Genomic DNA, 19030 nt, shown 5'->3' with positions numbered 1-19030 from the left:
TGTATTTTCTTCTTCCTATACACTTCACATGTTAGCATTAAATCAGCAAGAGGCTTCAATTTCCTCCTCCCACCCCCTACCCCCATTCCAAAGGCTAAGAAATATGTCTGTAAATTGCATGCAATATTGTTATTCTGATCTCTGGGGTAATCAAGTTGTTTGAATATTTGGAATGATGCCTTTTGGAATATGGGTGGTGTAATTAGCTGTCACAATATACATTAACAATACCTGTCCCAACCCTACAGACTTGGGGACTATAAATAAAAGCATGACAGCTGGTTCCAGCCTTGCTTGTCACTCACCACTGAAGGAAACTCAGCTGGGGAGCTACACTAGAGTCCCCAGGAATGCAGGATGTAGTCAAAAACGACATATTCAATGAGAAGAATTAGGTGTTTTGCTAGTGGGAGGAGATGAAGACAGGCTCTCTTATGAAGCAGACAACCAATATATTTCATACTGGAAAAGCACAGATGCCCCAGGTGGAAACAGCATTTTACCATCATGAAGCATTATATCAAAAAGAAAAGAGTCAGAAAACAATAACAGCATATTTTTCAGCTAAATTAACAAAGTTCTTTCCTAACCTACTACCACCTAGGAATAAGAATGAGAACAGGAACATAGATATGTGTGGAGAAGGTAAAAGATGAGTAAAACTCTATATCTAGGTATTGATTTTGAGATCAGAGGGAATGGTTGTTATGAGGAGGTAACCTCTTGGGATTTATGAGGTCACAGAGTACTAACAAGAGCTGATAAGAGGAAAGTAGAACAAAAAATATTTAGTTCCTGGTTATACATTAGGCACAATAATATTTTTTGTAAATCATCGCATTTACTCTTCATCTTGTGATAGTAATCAAAATGAACACAAAACTAAATATACTTAATATTTTATTTGATATATTGGCCCTGAGCCAGCACAGTGGGTAGAGCATTTCCCTTGCATGTGGGTGACCCAGTATCCCATATGAGCCTACCAGGAGTGATTTCTGAATCACAGAGTAACCCCTGAGCACTGACAGGTGTGGCCCCAAAACAAAAATCAAACAAGCATTTTATTTGATATATTAGTTATCTTTTCTACTTACAAGTTAGTATAAAAGTTATAAGAGGTTAGCATCTTTTTTCTCTCTTCTATCTCCAATACCTGCAACAGTACCTGAAACATAGTATATATTCAGTAAATATATGTTGCATGAAAGAAAAAGCTGGAATTAATCAGGAACCTGTTACAGACCAGATAGTTTTATCGATTCACCCATAGCAACCAAATGCTGAGATAGTTGGGATTATTATCCCTTGTTGACAGGTAACAAAACTGGATCAAAGTCACAGATATTAAGCAATTCTCCTAATAGTTGATGGATTCAAAATTTCAACTTCAGAACTTGCCTGAGTTATCCTTATCTCATACTGAGGTTCAGAAAAGTTATGTATCTTGCACAAAGTCATGCAACTTAAGATTGGCAGAGCGATAATTGGAACTCATGTCGACCCTTTCCGAAACTGGAGTCTTTTTTTTCTGTACTTCACACCTTCATAAAATTTCCAAGACAGCTATTTCTTTCATCACCATTTTGTCAAAAACTAGTCTTCTGAGAAAAATGCATGTGATTCATTAAAGATCCAGACAAGGGTAAGAACTGTCATCTAAAAAATAAGCATAAGTTCTAAGGGCTGGGTATGTAGCTCAACGGTAAAGTACATACTGGGCATGTGTAGAGCCCTTGGTTTGAACCCTGACATCAGCTCCCACACCCCGCTAAAGAAAATCGTGGGTACCAAAAGATTACCATTCTATCACCTGCTCTTATTGTTGGTATTTGGAACTGGAGGGGGGTGAAAGAAGCAGCTGGCAGATGAGTCATGGGAAAACTCCTGCGGCAACTATCTATGCTGAGAGCCAGGCATTGAGGATAAGTCACTTTCATGCCAGGCAAAACCTCACCCATGCTGCCCTAGATAGCTCTGGAGTAGGGATGGCAGAGAGTTGCTGATAATGCATTTCTAAAAGATGGTTCATAATTCATTCTGTGACCTTGTTCAAAACATTTCTCTTCATGTCACAGTTTCTTTATGTTAGTTCTGAATAAGACCAGTGGACTCCTGTGTTCTGTTACAAGAGCTCTACTTTATCTCATTTCTTTATATATTGGACTTTATCCATCATTACTTTCATTTGAAGAAAGGATTCCTCTGCTTAAAAACCAGAGAATAAAGTAATATTTAAGCTCCTTCTGACTCAAAAGTTCTAAACTCAGAGATAGAGCACTTTGGTTAGATTCAATATTCCAAATATCCTAGGGCCCAAAAAAGCTCTGTGAAAAGTCATTCTCGTGTTCCCTATGTTTCAGCTTCTCTCAGAGGCTATTAACCCAGTCCTCATATGGCCATTATATTCCATATTGGGCCTTCTTATATTAGCTTATAGATGCTCAGGTAGGATAATATATACAACACATATACAATCATTAGCTTGTATACAACTGTTCACAACAGCATTTGCAGGACATCAATACCTCCATCTTACCTGAAGGGCATAAAACTTTTTATAATATTCTAACACTTCTTTTTAATGTCTATCACTGTGCATCTGCCTCTTGTATGACAAAAGCCTGATGTTTGCTATTGATGTATGATACTCCTAATCCTGCTATTTGAGCTATGACTCAAGCTATAAGCTTGAGTTGGAATTATTTTTATTTTTATGAGTTCCACACTTTATCACACATTTATTATAAAGTCCTCCTTGAGGTCCTTTTCATCTGGGATCTTTTTCATTATGCATAGGTTAAGTGATTTCACTAAATGTTTCTTCCTAGTGTATTGGTATCATAAAAGCAATATGATTCCTTTATGATAATGTTTAAACATTTTTGATAATGTTTTTAAAAAGTCAAAAATAACCTATTGGTCAGGTGTGGTTATATGTATATTTTAATTGCGTATATTCTAAAGGGTAGTAACAAATGCAAAATTCAGGAAACTTGTTAGTCTAGAGAAAGTTCTATAAAATTAAAATAAATAAAGGAAGATTTTACAGGCAAAAATACATTATCATTACGCTTCAGTTCTTGATTTGAGTGACGGTTTATGGTTGTTTATTTTATTCTAAATATATAAATGCAGTAAATAAAATATGAAAGGTCCGTATCTGACCTTTTCATCATTTTGCACACCTGCTATTAAAATGATTATAAAAGCATTATAATATTTTTAGACCCAAAATGTAACTGCATGCACATTTTATTTTCTGCTTCATTCCAGTATGTCAAAGTCTTTTACATTTTAAGTGAATTATAGTAATAATACTGTCTCTGATTTTACTTGCCCTCAATTATGGTCTAGAATTTAGTCAGGTTGGCAGCATATTGAATACTGCCCAGGAGTCTTTATTTGTGTAGAGTTCGTGAATCTTTCCCTGGGCATTAAATATTAACTGGAATATATCTAACAATTTACTATTTCCTAAAACATTTTGGATGATGGACTCTCTTCTTCCAAACTTCCATCCACAATACCATTAATAAGAATGGATCTTTTGAGGGTTGCTAAACAAAATAGAGGACACTCAGTTAAATTTGCTTAATATATATATACTAAAAATAATTTACTTATATGAAATTTAAACATAATTATATCTCTTATATTTTATTTAATACACATGAAAATTATATAATTTTGGCAAATAATAACTCAGGTGATAGTTGGATTTGGGTCCCAGGGAGTATATATATTGTGAAATCAGGCAGACTCAATTCAAATCTTTTTTTTTGGCAGCGGGGGGTGGGGGGGGACAACCAACAGCGCTGAGGGGTTACTCCTGCCCTGCACTCAGAAATCATTCCTGGCATGATCAGGGATTTTATGATCAGGGATTATCAGGTAGGTCGTCAGCATGCAAGGCAGATGCCCTAGCTGCTATGCTTTCGCTCTAGCCCCTCTCAATTCAAATTTTAACTTCATTCAATAGAAAAGCATTTGTAATCTCTGAATTATAGTATATTAAAATTATTTGGGGACAGAGTGATAGTAAAGTGTGCATGGCACTTGCCTTGTATTCAGTCAAACAAGTATGATCCCCAGCATCCCATATAGTATCCTGAGCATTGTGAAGAGTAATATCTGAGTGCAGACCCAGGAGTAATCTCTGAGTATAGATGGTTTGGCCCAATCCTCCCCACAAAAGGCTTATATTATCAATTTATTATGAGCTTTGGAAAAGTCTATAATATTTGTATACTACTGAGTATACTACCTGGTACATACTAGGTGCTCAAGGTTATAACTATTATTGGAAAATTTGTATGGAACATTATGTAGATTAGTGAAGATTCCACTTTTTGAGAACTAGTCAAGATTTAGACTAGTTCGGTAAAAGTCTTTATTTATGGGGACAGAGAACAGTGCTTGCATTGAATGGGGCCCATCTGGATTTTATTCTCAGTCTGGTGCCCTGAGTACTGCCAGGAGTGGTTTGTGAGCTCAAAGACAAGAATAATACCTGAGCACTGTCAGGTATGGCCCAAAACAAAAAGAAAAAAACCTTCATTTATGGGATTAATTTGTAAATGGGAAGCTTCTTCATTTCTCCCTTGCTGATCACAAATACAATGTGTTATCTAGTAACTTCCATTTTGTTTCTGAAGTCTCTTAAGCACCTGTTATGAAGTTCTCCAGATTCTTGGTCTATTTGAATTCCTATTTTTAATTATTATTTATTTATTTATCTTTGGGCCACACCCAATGATGCTCAAGGGTTACTCCTGGCTACGTGCTCAGAAATCGCTCCTGGTTTGGGGGACCATACGGGATAGCAGGGGATCGAACCAAGGTCCGTCCTAGGCTAGCCACATGCAAGGCAAACACCCTACCATTTGCGCCATCGCTCTGACTCCTGAATTCCTATTTTTAAAATAAAATTTTTATTTTATTAATATTTTTGAAGGTCACAGAATTACTCAAGAAGCTATTATTGAAAGCCAAAGCTATAACATGCATGGCATTTGCCTTGCAATGAGATTGACCCAGGTTCAATCCCTGGTACTTCATTTGGTCCCCTGAGCACCTTCAAGTATGGTCCTGAGGGCAGAGCCAGGTGTAAGCCTGGAGCACTGCTGTGTGTGTCCCAAAATCAAAAAATAAATAAATAAATAATAAATAAAGCTGTTATTTTCCCAGATGGTGATGCATGAGTTATTGATAATCCTCATTAAAATGCCACCCAAGCTAATGATTGAGTATGCTTCATAAAAAGGAAGTCCTGATCAATGTGAGAAACAACATTCCACAGATATTGGGAATTTTCTATTGCTCATAAGAATGTTAAGAAATGATTAGATTGGTTTTCCATTTCCCTTCCTTCTTTAAAATTCTTCTCTAGTTTGGGTGTCAGTGCTTTTACTGTCAAATCTCAGTATGTCATATATGAGATACTAGTCATAGCTCAAATATTAGTTCCTATCCATTGTATCGTGTGACCGACACAGATTCATTAAAAGCTATCCATGTGCTTATCCCATTTCTTAGATATCCAATTGGACATACTGATTCGTCTTGACATACTAATAGATAAAAATGATTCTATTTAGCTCCCTTCCCAAGGCACAGACTTTCTCCCTCACCCTGAACATGAAAAAAAAATCAGCCTGACAACGGCTTGCTAGCTGAGAACTGAGACTATGTAGGACCCCTTAAATCACACCACATTATCAGCTGCTGGTTCTGTCTGCTTCGCATGATTGGAAGGAAGCAGTAGTGCAGATAATCTCAAGATCATTTCCAGTTGGTTTGGCAATGCAAGGCACAATGTTGTTGTAGCTGATTTGCTTTGCTAATTATATCCTACTTATGCTAATATTAAAATTGGTTCACATTTTTAGGCTCATATGGACCAGAAGAAAGAATAGGTGGTTGTGTGATCCATTTTGAAATGGAGAGTTGACAGCTATCATGAGACAGTCAAGTTCTGTATGTAGGTTAATTGATCCAGAAGATAAATACAAATAGTTCTAAATATAACTTTGCTGATAAGTAGACTAATCCTATTTACTCAATATGGCTATCTAGGCACTGGAAGGTGAATCTTTGTGATGCCCTGCTCAATAACTTAACTCCTTATTATTACTAGTCTTCATTAATGGTCTTAATCATGACATACTTATAACTAAGGTATTATGTAACCTAAGAGAATCAATGCACTTCCTGGGAGACATATTGCCAATGTGTGATTAAATAATCAGTTATTATTGTCACATACTAGATTTCTTTTGAGGCATGTCACGTAGCACCAAAGATTTATTAGATATCATATTCTCATCCCTATAAACCACAGCAAGGGGCCATGAGTCTATGGGAATTTCTCTTTTTCTCATTACAGTCTGTTCCCAGTTCTCAAGAGGGGTGTATGCCATCTTTGGATTCTATGACCAGATGTCAATGAACACTTTGACCTCCTTCTGTGGGGCCCTGCACACATCCTTTGTCACCCCCAGCTTCCCAACTGATGCAGATGTGCAGTTCGTCATCCAGATGCGCCCAGCCTTGAAAGGGGCCATTCTTAGTCTTCTGGCTCACTACAAGTGGGAGAAATTTGTTTACCTTTATGACACAGAAAGAGGTAAGATTTTGCTCTCTTTTTGGATATTTCTTTCACTGTGACATATAGCCTTTTTCAATTCAAGTTTAAAAATTGGGCTTAATATTAAAATTGGTTGAAGATTTAGACCAAGAAATTAAAACAATGTTAATTTTTAATATAATATTTCAAACTATGTTCTCCCTTCTTTGATTCTGAAGGAAGTTGCTGGTTAAGTCACTACTGTTTGAAAAAAAGAACTTTCTCACTCAAAATAAGTTCTGTGATCTAGAATGTATATATGGGTCTGCAAGTAGAGCATAAAGGGTAAGAAATTCGAAATTCCATGTGGCCAGCACCATATATGGCCTCGTGAGCCAAACCAGGTGTATTACAGAGCAAGGAGTAAGCTCTGAGCACCATTAAATGTGGCCCTCCCCCCAAAATAAAATAATGCAAAAAGTAATATAAATTTAATATAAAGTAAAGAGACCTAGAGTCAGGGAGATAGTACAGATTGTAAGGCACTTGTCTTACACACAGTCAACCTAGGTTTGATTCCTAGCATCCCATAAGTTTCTTGAACTCACCAGGAGTGATCTTTGAGTGCAGAGTCAGCAGTAACCACTGAGCACTGCCAAGTAACACCCACAAATAAAATAAATAAAATAAATCTAAGTTTGGGAAATTTAATATTTTGATTATAACTATTCTCATTTGCAAGTTGGAGGCCAAAGAGAAAATATTCTCTTTCAAACAGCATTTAGTAAGAGTTTGGAATCATCAGGTGTAGCATAAAATAATTAACGATGAGGCTGGATGGTGGAGGATACCATCCAGCCCACATGGCTCTGCAACCTCCATGCAGCCGGCGAGTTCCAGGCCCAGGTGAAATCACTCACACGCAGGCTTCAGGAAGAATCATCTTTATTCATGCCCTTGCCACCACAGGTGTGTGGCCTATGTCAACCTTTTAAGCACAGCTATATTATGCTAGCCCTGCATCTTATCTCCTGTTAGCCATCTTCCCTTTGGGCTCCATGCGGCCCAAAGATCCAAAAGCCAGGAAGCCAAGCCGGGCCAAGAGAGAAACGGCAAAAGACAAAAGGGGCCCGAATCCCTTTCGTCCCAGGCTTATCTAACTTTTTCCCGACCCCTCCCAGGAATGGGAGGTCTTGCAGGTAGGGTCACACCTATTATCCGGTTAAGACCCCTCCCAGAAATGGGTGGGTCTTAGGGTACACCACAATCAGGTATAGTGGAAATTTCATTCCCTAGCCCCAGGGGGCGGGAATTGAGGAATGCGGGTCCTGAAGTCATGCTGACACAGCAAATAATCCACATGAGGTTGAAGAGACAGAACAGGCTTAGGAACTTCCACCACAAGTTTTCTACCAGCAGACAAAAGATAGGAGTAGGCAGACAGGCTAGCTGTGGAACTGAAACCACAAGCAGTCTCTCTGACACGAGGTCTTTATTGGGAAGAGAAAGACCACCCCTAGGGGTATAGGGTCAATCCAAAGGTACTTCCAGTCCATGAGTGACAAGCACAGCAGAAGAGAATTTTCCTGAATAGAGTAAAACCCATTTACTCAAACAAGGATCAGTGTTTCATGTTTCCAAGACTTATTCCATCAGCTCACACTATATTCTCAGGTTTTAGGGCCACAATAATTATCTGATATAAATAATAAGTTAAGGGAGGGAGCAATAGTACAGTGAGTAGAGTGCTTCCATTGCATGTGGCTGAGCCATATTTGATCACCAGCATTCAATATGGTTTCACTAGCACTACCAAAGAAACATGATTCTTGAGTGCAGAGCCAGGAGTACCCACTGAGCACCAATGGGTGTGACCCAGAAAACAAAATAATAATAATAATTATAATTATAAGGTAAAACTGACTCAAATAAGCTTTGTTGCAGGTGGTTATATGGATTATCTAATAGATGATATATTTATGATACATTTTATTGAAAGGTTTAACATACAGTTATCTCAGCATACTGTTAGTTGTAAACATTGTTAACAGTTAATACTCCTGGAAAGTATAGTTTTGAAAGCTTTGTTTGAAGAACCAATTTGTGGATACCTAAATTATGGATTACTTCAACTGCTAGAAGAAGGCAGACCATGAAAAGGTGTTTTTTATATGTGCAGAGCTGTGACTGACTAAGTTACTAAATAGTTTAAATATTTCTAATTCATAATTCCCTAAATTTCAGTGTGTTTCATTTTTCATACATTGAGGATGAATTAGCGTATTTTCATAGGCTGTATTCAGTGTACTTTAGTACACAATAATATGATATTCAAAATGAAGTTTATACAAAAGCAGATTATCTCCAGAAACTTTGACAAAAATAAATATCAGTTTAACTTATACTTCTTATTTAATCAAAAGCAGGAAATACAATTAATACATCCTCTTATCTCCCATGTCCCTTCTTTCTCATTAGCTCTCTATTATAGGAAAGGAAGCAAAGGTCTAGCTAAGTCTATTTCGTATTCCTGCATCTTATCTCAAATATCTCACTAAATAGACTGGAGACTTTTGTGGTCTTGGAGCCAAAGAAAATCCTCTGACATGAGGCATATTTATGTTTCTTTTTCTTCTGAAACCATTTGTCTTGTGAAACTAATCTGCTCTGCATTAAACACTTTGCATAAACTTTCATATTAATTTCCCCCTTGGAAATAAATTTTAATATATTGAACCATCACAAATGTTCCAAATTTTCAGCAACCTTTTCCCTCCTATTGCCCACATTGGGAAAAAAAGTAGGGTTTTTGTTTGCTTGTTTGTTTTGTTTTGCTTTGTTTTGGTTTTTTTTGTTTTTTGGTGACTCAATGTAACTGCCTCAATCCAACTAACAAGCCTTTTTTTGTTTTTGTTTTGTTTGTTTGGGGAGCCACACCCATTTGATGCTCAGGGATTACTCCTGGCTAAGCACTCAGAAATCGCCCCTGGCTTAGGCGGAACATATGTGACACTGGGGGATCCAAACATAGTCCTTCCTTGGCTAGTGCTTGCAAGGCAGACACCTTACCTCTAGCGCCACCTCGCCAGTCCCAAATAACAAGCCTTTTGTCTCAATGTTACATAAAGAATACTTTCCACCTCCAATAGTTCTCATTTTTCATGGCTGTTCACATATGATGGAGCTACGCAGCCTTTGTAATTTCACTTCTAAAATCTGGTAAACTCTGCATCTTTGAATCCTATCAATCATTTTTTTACCAGTGAGATTTTTATTTTTTTAATTTTTTATATTTAATTTAAACACCTTGATTACATACATTACTGTGTTTGGGTTTCAGTCATGTAAGGAACACCACCCATCACCAGTGCAACATTCCCATCACCAATGTCCCAAATCTCCCTCCTACCAAACCCGAACCCCGCCTGTACTCTAGACAGGCTTTCCAATTCCCTCATACATTCTCATTATTAGGACAGTTCAAAATGTAGTTATTTCTCTAACTAAACTCATCACTCTTTGTGGTGAGCTTCCTGAGGTGAGCTGAAACTTCCAGCTGTTTTCTCCTTTGTGTCTGAAAATTATTATTGCAAGAATGTCTTTCATTTTTCGTAAAACCCATAGGTGAGTGAGACCATTCTGCATTTTTCTCTCTCTCTCTGACTTATTTCACTCAGCATAATAGATTCCATGTAATCCATGTATAGGAAAATTTCATGACTTCATCTCTCCTGACAGCTGCATAATATTCCATTGTGTATATGTACCACAGTTTCTTTAGCCATTCGTCTGTTGAAGGGTATCTTGATTGTTTCCAGAGTCTTGCTATGGTAAATGGTGCTGCAATGAATATAGGTGTAAGGAAGGAGTTTTTGTATTGTATTTTGTGTTCCTAGGGTATATTCCTAGAAGTGGTATCGTATGGGAGCTCGATTTCCAGTTTTGGGAGGAATCTCCATATCGCTTTCCATAAAGGTTGAACTAGACGGCATTCCCACCAGCAGTGGATAAGAGTTCCTTTCTCTCCACATCCCCGCCAACACTGTTTATTCTCATTCTTTGTGATGTGTGCATTCTCTGTGGTGTGAGGTGGTACATCATCGTTATTTTGATTTGCATCTCCCTGATGATTAGTGATGTGGAGCATTTTTTTATGTGTCATTTGGCCATTTGTATTTCTCTTTGTCAAAGTGTCTGTTCATTTCTTCTCCCCATTTTTTGATGGGATTAGATGTTTTTTTCTTGTAAAGTTCTGTCAGTGCCTTGTATATTTTGGAGATTAGCCCTTTATCTGATGGGTATTGGGTGAACAGTTAGTCCCACTCAGTGGGTGGCTCTTGTATCCTGGGCGCTATTTCCTTTGAGGTGCAGAAGCTTCTCATCTTAATATATTCCCATCTGTTAATCTCTGCTTTCACTGCCTTGGAGAGTGCAGTTTCCTTCTTGAATATGCTTTAGTCTCAATATCCTAGAGTGTTTTGCCTATTTGTTGTTCTATATATCTTATGGTTTTGAGTCTGATGTCGAGGTCTTTAATCCATTTGGATTTTACCTTCTTACATGATATTAGCTGGGAGTCTAATTTCAATTTTTTGCAAGTGGCAAGCCAGTTGTGCCAACACCACTTGTTGAAGAGGCTTTCTTTGCTCCATTTAGGATTTCTTGCTCCTTTATCAAACATTAGGTGATTGTATGTCTGGGGACCATTTTCTGAGTATTCAAGCCTATTCCACTGATCTGAGGGCCTGTCCTTATTCCAATGCCATGCTGTTTTGATAACTATTGCTTTGTAGTAAAGTTTAAATTTGGGGAAAGTAATTCCTCCCATATTCTTTTTCCCAATGATTTCTTTAGCTATTCTCAGGTGTCTATTGTTCCAAACGAATTTCAAAAGTGCCTGATCCACTTCTTTGAAGAATGTCATGGGTATCTTTAGAGGGATAGAATTAAATCTGTACAATGCTTTGGGGAGTATTGCCATTGTGATGATGTTAATCCTGCCAATCCATGAGCAGGGTATGCATTTCCATTTCCGCGTGTCCTCTCTTATTTCTTGGAGCAGAGTTTTATAGTTTTCTTTGTATAGGTCCCTCACATTTTTAGTCAAGTTGATTCCAAGATATTTGAGTTTGTGTGGCACTATTGTGAATGGGGTTATTTTCTTAATGTACATTTCTTCCTTATTACTATTGGTGTTTAGAAAGGCCATTGATTTTTGTGTGTTAATTTTGTAGCTTGCCACCTTGCTATATGAGTCTATTGTTTCTTGATGCTTTTTGAAGAGTCTTTAGGGTTTTCTAAGTAGTGTATCATGTCATCTGCAAACAGTGAGAGCTTGACTTCTTCCTTTCCTATCTGGATTCCCTTGATATCTTTTTCTTGCCTAATCACTATAGCAAGTACTTCCAGTGCTATGTTGAATAGGAGGGGTGAGAGTGGACATCCTTGTCTCGTGCCAGAATTTAGAGGAAAGGCTTTCAGTTTTTCTCCATTGAGGATAATATTTGCCACTGGCTTGTGGTAGATTGCCTTAACTATATTGAGAAAGGTTTCTTCCATTCCCATCTTGCTGAGAGTTTTGATCAAGAATGGGTGTTGGACCTTTTCAAATGCTTTCTCTGCATCTATTTATATGATCATGTGATTTTTATTTTTCTTGTTGTTGATACTGAGTATTATGTTGATAGATTTACGGATGTTAAACCATCCTTGCATTCCTAGGATGAAACCTACTTGATCGTAGTGGATAATGTTCTTAATAAGGCATTGAATCCTATTTGCCAGGATTTTGTTGAGGATCTTTGCATCTGCATTCATCAGCGATATTGGTCTGTAATTTTCCTTTTTCGTAGCATCTATGTCTGCTTTAGGTATCAAGGTGATGATGGCTTCATAAAAGCTATTTGGAAGTGTTTCCGTTTGTTCAATTTCATGAAAGAGTCTTGCCAGGATTGGTAGTAGTTCATCTTGGAAATTTTAAAAAAATTCATTAGTGAATCCATCTGGGCCAGGGCTTTTGTTTTTGGGCTGAGATTTGATTACCATTTTAATTTCATCAATAGTGATGGGGGTGTTTAGATATGCTACATCCTCTTCTTCAACCTTGGAAGGTTATAAGAGTCCAAGAATTTATCCATTTCTTCCAGGTTCTCATTTTTAGTGGCAAAGAGTTTCTCAAAGTAGTTTCTGATTACCCTATGAATCTCTGCCATATCAGTAGTGACCTCTCCTTTTTCATTCCTAATACGAGTTATCAAGTTTCTCTCTCTTTCTTTGTTAGTTTTGCCAGTGGTCTTTCAATCTTGTTTATTTTTTCAAAGAACCAACTTCTTTTTTCATTGATCTTTCTAATTGTTTTTTGTGTTTCCACTTTATTTATTTCTGCTCACAGCTTTGTTATTTCTTTCTGTCTCCCTATTTTTGGGTCCTGCTGTTGAGCACTTTCTAGTTCTATTAGCTGTGTCATTAAGCTACTCAGGTAAGCCCCTTCATCCTTTTTGATGTGTGCTTACAAAGCTATAAATTTTCCTCTCAGTACTGCTTTTTCTGTGTCCCATAAGTTCTGATAGTTTGTATCTTTATTATCATTTGTTTTCAGGAACCTTTTGATTTCATCTCGGACCCACTGGTTATTCAGTATGAGTCTGTTTAACTTGCAGGTGTTAAAGTTTTTCTTCTGTGTTCCTTTGGAAATCACAAATAATTTCAGAGCCTTGTGGTTAGTGAAAGTAGCCAGCAAAATTTCTATCCTCTTGATATTATGGAGGTATGTTTTAAGTGCCAGCATGTAGTCTATCCCTGAGAATTTCCCATGTACATTGGAGAAGAATGTGTATCCAGGTTTCTGGGGATGGAGTGTCCTATATATATCCACTAGGCCTCTTTCTTCCATTTCTCTCCTCAGGTCTAGTATATTCTTGTTGGGTTTCAGTCTGGTTGACCTATCCAGTGTTGACAAAGCCGTGTCGAGTTCCCCCACAATTATTGTGTTGTTATTGATATTATTTTTCAGATTTGTCAACAATTGTATTAAACATTTTGCTGGCCCATCATTCAGTGCATATATGTTTAGAAGAGTGATTTCTTCCTGTTCTACATACCCCTTGATTAATATAAAATCTCCATTTTTTTCCCTTACGACTTTCCTGAGTATAAACTTTGCATTATCTGATATTAGTATGGCGACTCCAGCTTTTTTATGGGTATTGTTTTCTTGGATAATTTTTCTCCAGCCTTTTATTTTGAGTCTATGTTTGTTCTGACTTCAGGTGCATTTCTTTTAGGCAGCAGAAGGTTGGTTTGAGTTTTTTTTTATTTATTTAGCCACTCTGTCTCTTAACTGGTGCATTTAGTCCATTGACGTTGAGAGAAAGAGTTGTCCTGGGATTTAATGCCATCTTTATATCGAAATTTGGGGTGTCTTTTGGTTAGTTTTGTCTTAAAATAGGCCGTTCAGTTTTTCTTTTAAGAATGGTTTTGAGTTTGTAAAGTTTCTGAGCTGTTTTTTGTCTGTGAAACCATGTATTCTTCCGTCAAACCGGAAAGTGAGTTTTGCTGGGTATAGTATTCTAGGTGAAGCATTCATTTCATTCAGTCTTGTCACAATATCCCACCACTGCTTCTGGCCTTGAGTGTTTCTGGTGACAGGTCTGCTGTAAATCTCAAGGATGCTTGCTTGAACTTAATTTCCCCTTTTGATCTTGCTGTTTTCAGAATTCTGTCTCTATCTGTGGGATATGTCATTGTTACTAGGATGTGTCTTGGGGTGGTTTTTCTGGGGTCTCTTTTGTTTGGTACTCTTCGAGTATGCAGGATTTGATCACATATATTCTTTAGCTCTGGAAGTTTCTCTTTAATGATGTTCTTGACCGTTGATTCTTCCTGGAAATTTTCTTCCTGGGTCTCTGGGACTCCAATGATTCTTAAGTTGTTTCTGTTGAACTTATCATAGATTTCTATTTTCATCTGTTCCCATTCTTTGACTAATTTTTTCACTGTCTATTCATTTGCTTTAAGTTTTTTTCCAATCTCCCCCACTGTATGGAATTTTTATTTATCTCATCTTCCACAGCACCAAGTCTATTCTCAGCTTCTGATACCCTGTCCCAGAGCCTATCCATTTTGTCATTCACTTCGTTTACTGAGTTTTTCAGGCCTGTTAGTTGACATGTTATTTCAGTTTGGAGTTTTGTGATTTCTGTCTTCATATTTTCTTGGTTCTTATTAGTGTTTTGTTCAACTCGAGCCATGGTTTCTTTGAGTTCTTTGAGCATCCTTCATATTGCTTATCTAATGTCCTTATCTGAGAGGTTGATTAGTTAGTTGGTCATTATCTGGTCATCAGAATTGTCATCTTCATTCTCTATGTCTGATGCTGGCCTGCGTTGTTTCCCCATTGTCACACTTGTATTGTGGATTTTTCTACATGTCGTGGTGGTATTCATTGGCTAAACAATGTACTCAGCCACAGTCCTCTGGCTCCGCCCTTTCTGGGTGGGTTGACCTGCCTTCAAGGGAGGGGAGTCCTCCGTGGATGAAGCCTCATACAGGATCAAATCTTAGGCCCAAGCATGCAGCAGAGAAGACAGTTCGGAGAGAAATGCTGGGCTTCAATGATCCAGCACAGTTCTTAGTGTGATTTTTTCTTCTTGTTGTGATGGTGTTCTTTCCTTAGAAAGAGTGCACGGCCAAGTAGTGAAGCGGAGCAGCCATGCTCTGCTGGAGCCTCTTTTAGGCCCACTCCCAAGAGTTTCACATGACAGGACAGGAGACAGACACACACAGGCAGCACTCACAATTTTTCACAGTTGGGCCCCACTGGGCAGGTGTAGTTTTGTAGATTTTCCCAGTCTGATGTCACAAACAGAAGACCTGCCTTCTGCAAAGTACTGCTTATAGCCGGTTTTCACGTTATGGATTCCTTTGTGTTCCTGACCTAGAATGGGCCTCTGGGAGAGCGAGTTTTCTGGAGCCTCTTTTCAGCCCACTCCCAAGAGTTTCATGCAGCAGGACAGTAGACAGACACACACAGGCAGCACTCACAATTTTTCCCCTGCTAATCTTTTTTTTTATTTTCAAGCTCCACCTCAAACTTTACCTTCCCCAGTTTCCTTCCTTGACCATTATGACATACAATTATTCATTAATTCAATCAGTGCATATTAGAGCTACAATGACTAGTAAAATACTTCTGTTGGAAAACAGATATTTTTATGAGGTCAATAGAAATAAAACAAGTAAATCAAAAATAAATCACACATTTAAATAAGGTGCTAAGTAGAAATCAAAGACATAGAAAATAGGACCCAATTTTAAATAAATTCTCCATGATGGGCTTATTGAGAAGAAGCACTTGTGCAGATAATTTAAGCATTAGGAGGAGATGACTATGAGAAAAAACAAATTGTAAAGGCCCTATGGCAGGATAGAACTTGGCATGAATGAGAAACCTAAAGATGATACATGAGGCTAATTCTTGAAACCAACCAACATAGATCTGATCCCTAGCACCACATTTCCTCCTAAGCATCATCAGTCATGAGCCCCAAGCACAGAGCTGGAAGTAGCCTCTGAGTACCACCCAATCTGGTTCAAAAAATACAATAGTATAAAATGTGACTATAGCGCTAGACAGGATAGTCAGAAACTAGCACGTAGCCATGAAGCATTGATAGGAAACATGATAAAGAGTATGGATTTTATTCTAACTTCACTGGATAGTCATTGGAGGACTCTGAAATAAATGGCATGGCTTATGTTTCTATAACAAATAGAATGTGGTGCAAGAGTGAAAGAAGAAAAACAATTAAAGGCATTTAAGCGAGAAATGGTGGCTGCTTAGAGTAGAAGGAGGAAGAAAAACAGTGGGTGGAACTGAGATACATTTTGGAAACTGAATTAACAGAATTTGGTAATAGATTGTGGGATGTTAAGGAAAGGAAAGATTGTGGACTGTAAAATAAGATTACTACTGAATGTTTGACTCAGATTACAGTGCTTTTTCCTGAGGTCACTGGACAGCAATTATTTCGCCTACCTTTGAATTTCCACAGAAACTTGTCAATTCATTTGTCACTTAAAAATTTTCTTTGTTACAATAGTGAGTCTGCTATATAATTCCCCAAGTCCTCTCCAGAATGATAAAATACAATGTGTTGTCTTCTAGATTAATATATAGTGTTTCCTTTAGTAAAGAGCACAAGCTTAGATGTATACTTATGGCTTTCCCAACTCTAACTCTCATTAATAAAGAGTAAGCTGCTGTCTTTTTTGTTGTGAGTAGGCAAAGAGGAAGACATGGAGGCAGAGGAATTAAAATGGAAAGGAAGGGAAAGAAGAAACAAGAAAGAAAAGGAATAGAGAGAGTGGGACCTCTACAGAGAAAAGGAAGGAAGGATAATGATAACCCAGTTAGTAAATCGAGTCATATCTTAAATATTGAATAAAGTAAGTAATCCATATTTTCCCACTTTCTATAATGATCATCTATTACTTTTATAATAAAAGTATAGAGAGAAAAACACTGTGAAATTAATGTTAGAACATTTTAAATTAAATAAGAGAAATTTAAGGCACAGGATGAGAGAAAGTGGAAGAGGGGGTGGAGACAGACAGAGAGACAGAAGGAAGCACCTATAATTACATTCAAATAAGCTAAATATACAAACGATGTGACTCCACTGTACAAAGTAGCAGTGAGTGAGTAGTTAAAAACTGCATGAAACATGTGTAGTCATTTCAAAGATATGTAGCATAACCGGGGTAGTGATATCTCTAAAATTATGAAATGTCAAGGTTTTATTACACACTGATTTCAGTCTGTGGAGAACAGTTTGGTATTCACAGGTCATCATTATGCTTACATATTAAAATATACCCTTGGTTAATTAATACAAGGTTAAAATTATGTTCATGGTGCTATATACATAAAAATTCTTAGAAAAATAATGAGGCTGACTATGTTTGTTATTTGCCCCCTCTGTGCTCTCTCCTCATTGTTGACACCCCATTTCCATTTAGCCAGAAATTCTTGTCTGTACCTGTGCTCCCTGGAAAATGTAAAGGCAAGAAGGCCAAATGACTTCTACATCTCCATAACATTTTTCTGTCCTGTATTTTATTTCCACTGATTAACAGTCTGTTAGTAATACTAGTTCAACAGATTGACTTCTTTAGGTTAATCCCTCTATGGTTATTAATGCCCTGATATATGAAGGTACTCAGGAACAGTTTTCCTTCAGGTAAGGGATTTCTATGAAATAGAGGATTAATCCAAAGTGCAACTTTGTACTTCTGGGGAAATAAGTACCACAAGATGAGTCACTGAGGTCTCTTACCCACATACCTCTCTCTATATATAGAAAGTCCTAAAACCAAACCAGGTAAGTGACTTTCTCTTCCAATTTTCTATCAGATCTATCGTTGGGGTGCAAGTGACCTAGTTCATTGCATTGCTCACATTTTCCCCAAGAACAGCAACATACTTGAGAATTGCAGCCAGAGGCTCATGCACCTGAGAACTCTCCTTGGCTTCAATGGGCACAGCCCACAGAGATGAAAGATTCTGGCTCAGGCTGTGGCTCTCAGTTTAGATAATGAGATAATAGCACTAGGTGCCCTTTGAGGCAACTAGTTCTTACCTCCTTATCAGTGTTCAATAAACTCCTGCTGTTTCCCATTCTTAACCTGATACTTCCTACTCAGTTCCCGAGTAACTCTCTGGAAGTCAACAGTCTTCTACACACCTTTCTACTTGTTCTAGAAGTTTCAGCAACAAGTAGCCCATCAGTCAACATGAAATTATTGACTCTTTCCTGGTGCTACTCTATGCTTAGCTCACTGACAAGGTCCAACAGAAGAATAATTAAGCATACTTTGGGGAGTTAAAAAATCCTGTTGCTCAAAACAGTGATCTTTCTCAGTGGCTCAAAAGAAATCATTTAACGCTGTTGTCATCTACCAATGACATTTGCATTCATTAGAACTGATATTTTGTGAAGAGATTAAAATGTTTCCAGATTGCTAGGAAATTTGGGGGAAATGGTGTAATATCCCCAAGGTTTAAAAAGTGAAGAGATGTTCCAAAACCAGGGGAATAGGGGTTTTCTTCAGAAGACTGTTTTTACTCTAACTGGATTTGAACCCCACTGGGACAGAGTTTCAGTTTATTATGCTTTTCAGCATGTTGTCTTTCACTACCTGCTTCAACAACAGAGTTTAGTCCTTTCCATGTAGTTCTGCTCCACACCAAAAAACACACACACACACACACACACACACACACACACACAAAAAAAAAAAAAAACGGAATCTTTCCGTGACTCTTCTATGTTTCTGTCTATAACATGCAAACATTTCAATTTCAATTGGTGACACAAATTAACTGTCAATGTCACTATTTAATCATCTTATAATAGCTAACAGTTGTTAAGCACTGGTACACACACCTGAATGTGTAGATGA

General features: G+C 37.6%; 1 protein-coding gene across 5 annotated transcripts in view; it reads left to right on the top strand.

Moving 5' to 3' along the window:
- The window catches only part of GRIA3 (glutamate ionotropic receptor AMPA type subunit 3), a 378184-nt gene that overhangs the window by 74745 nt on the left and 284409 nt on the right, over window positions 1-19030 (top strand). For all 5 annotated transcript variants that reach the window (XM_049767079.1, XM_049767080.1, XM_049767076.1 and 2 more), the window contains one exon: window positions 6389-6628. In XM_049767079.1, coding sequence (XP_049623036.1) covers window positions 6389-6628 — 240 coding nt within the window. The remainder of the gene's footprint in view (window positions 1-6388; window positions 6629-19030) is intronic.

The sequence above is a fragment of the Suncus etruscus genome, chromosome X, assembly GCF_024139225.1.
Source record: "Suncus etruscus isolate mSunEtr1 chromosome X, mSunEtr1.pri.cur, whole genome shotgun sequence".
Lineage (NCBI taxonomy): Eukaryota > Metazoa > Chordata > Mammalia > Eulipotyphla > Soricidae > Suncus > Suncus etruscus.
This window is presented reverse-complemented; position numbering and strand designations above follow the sequence as displayed.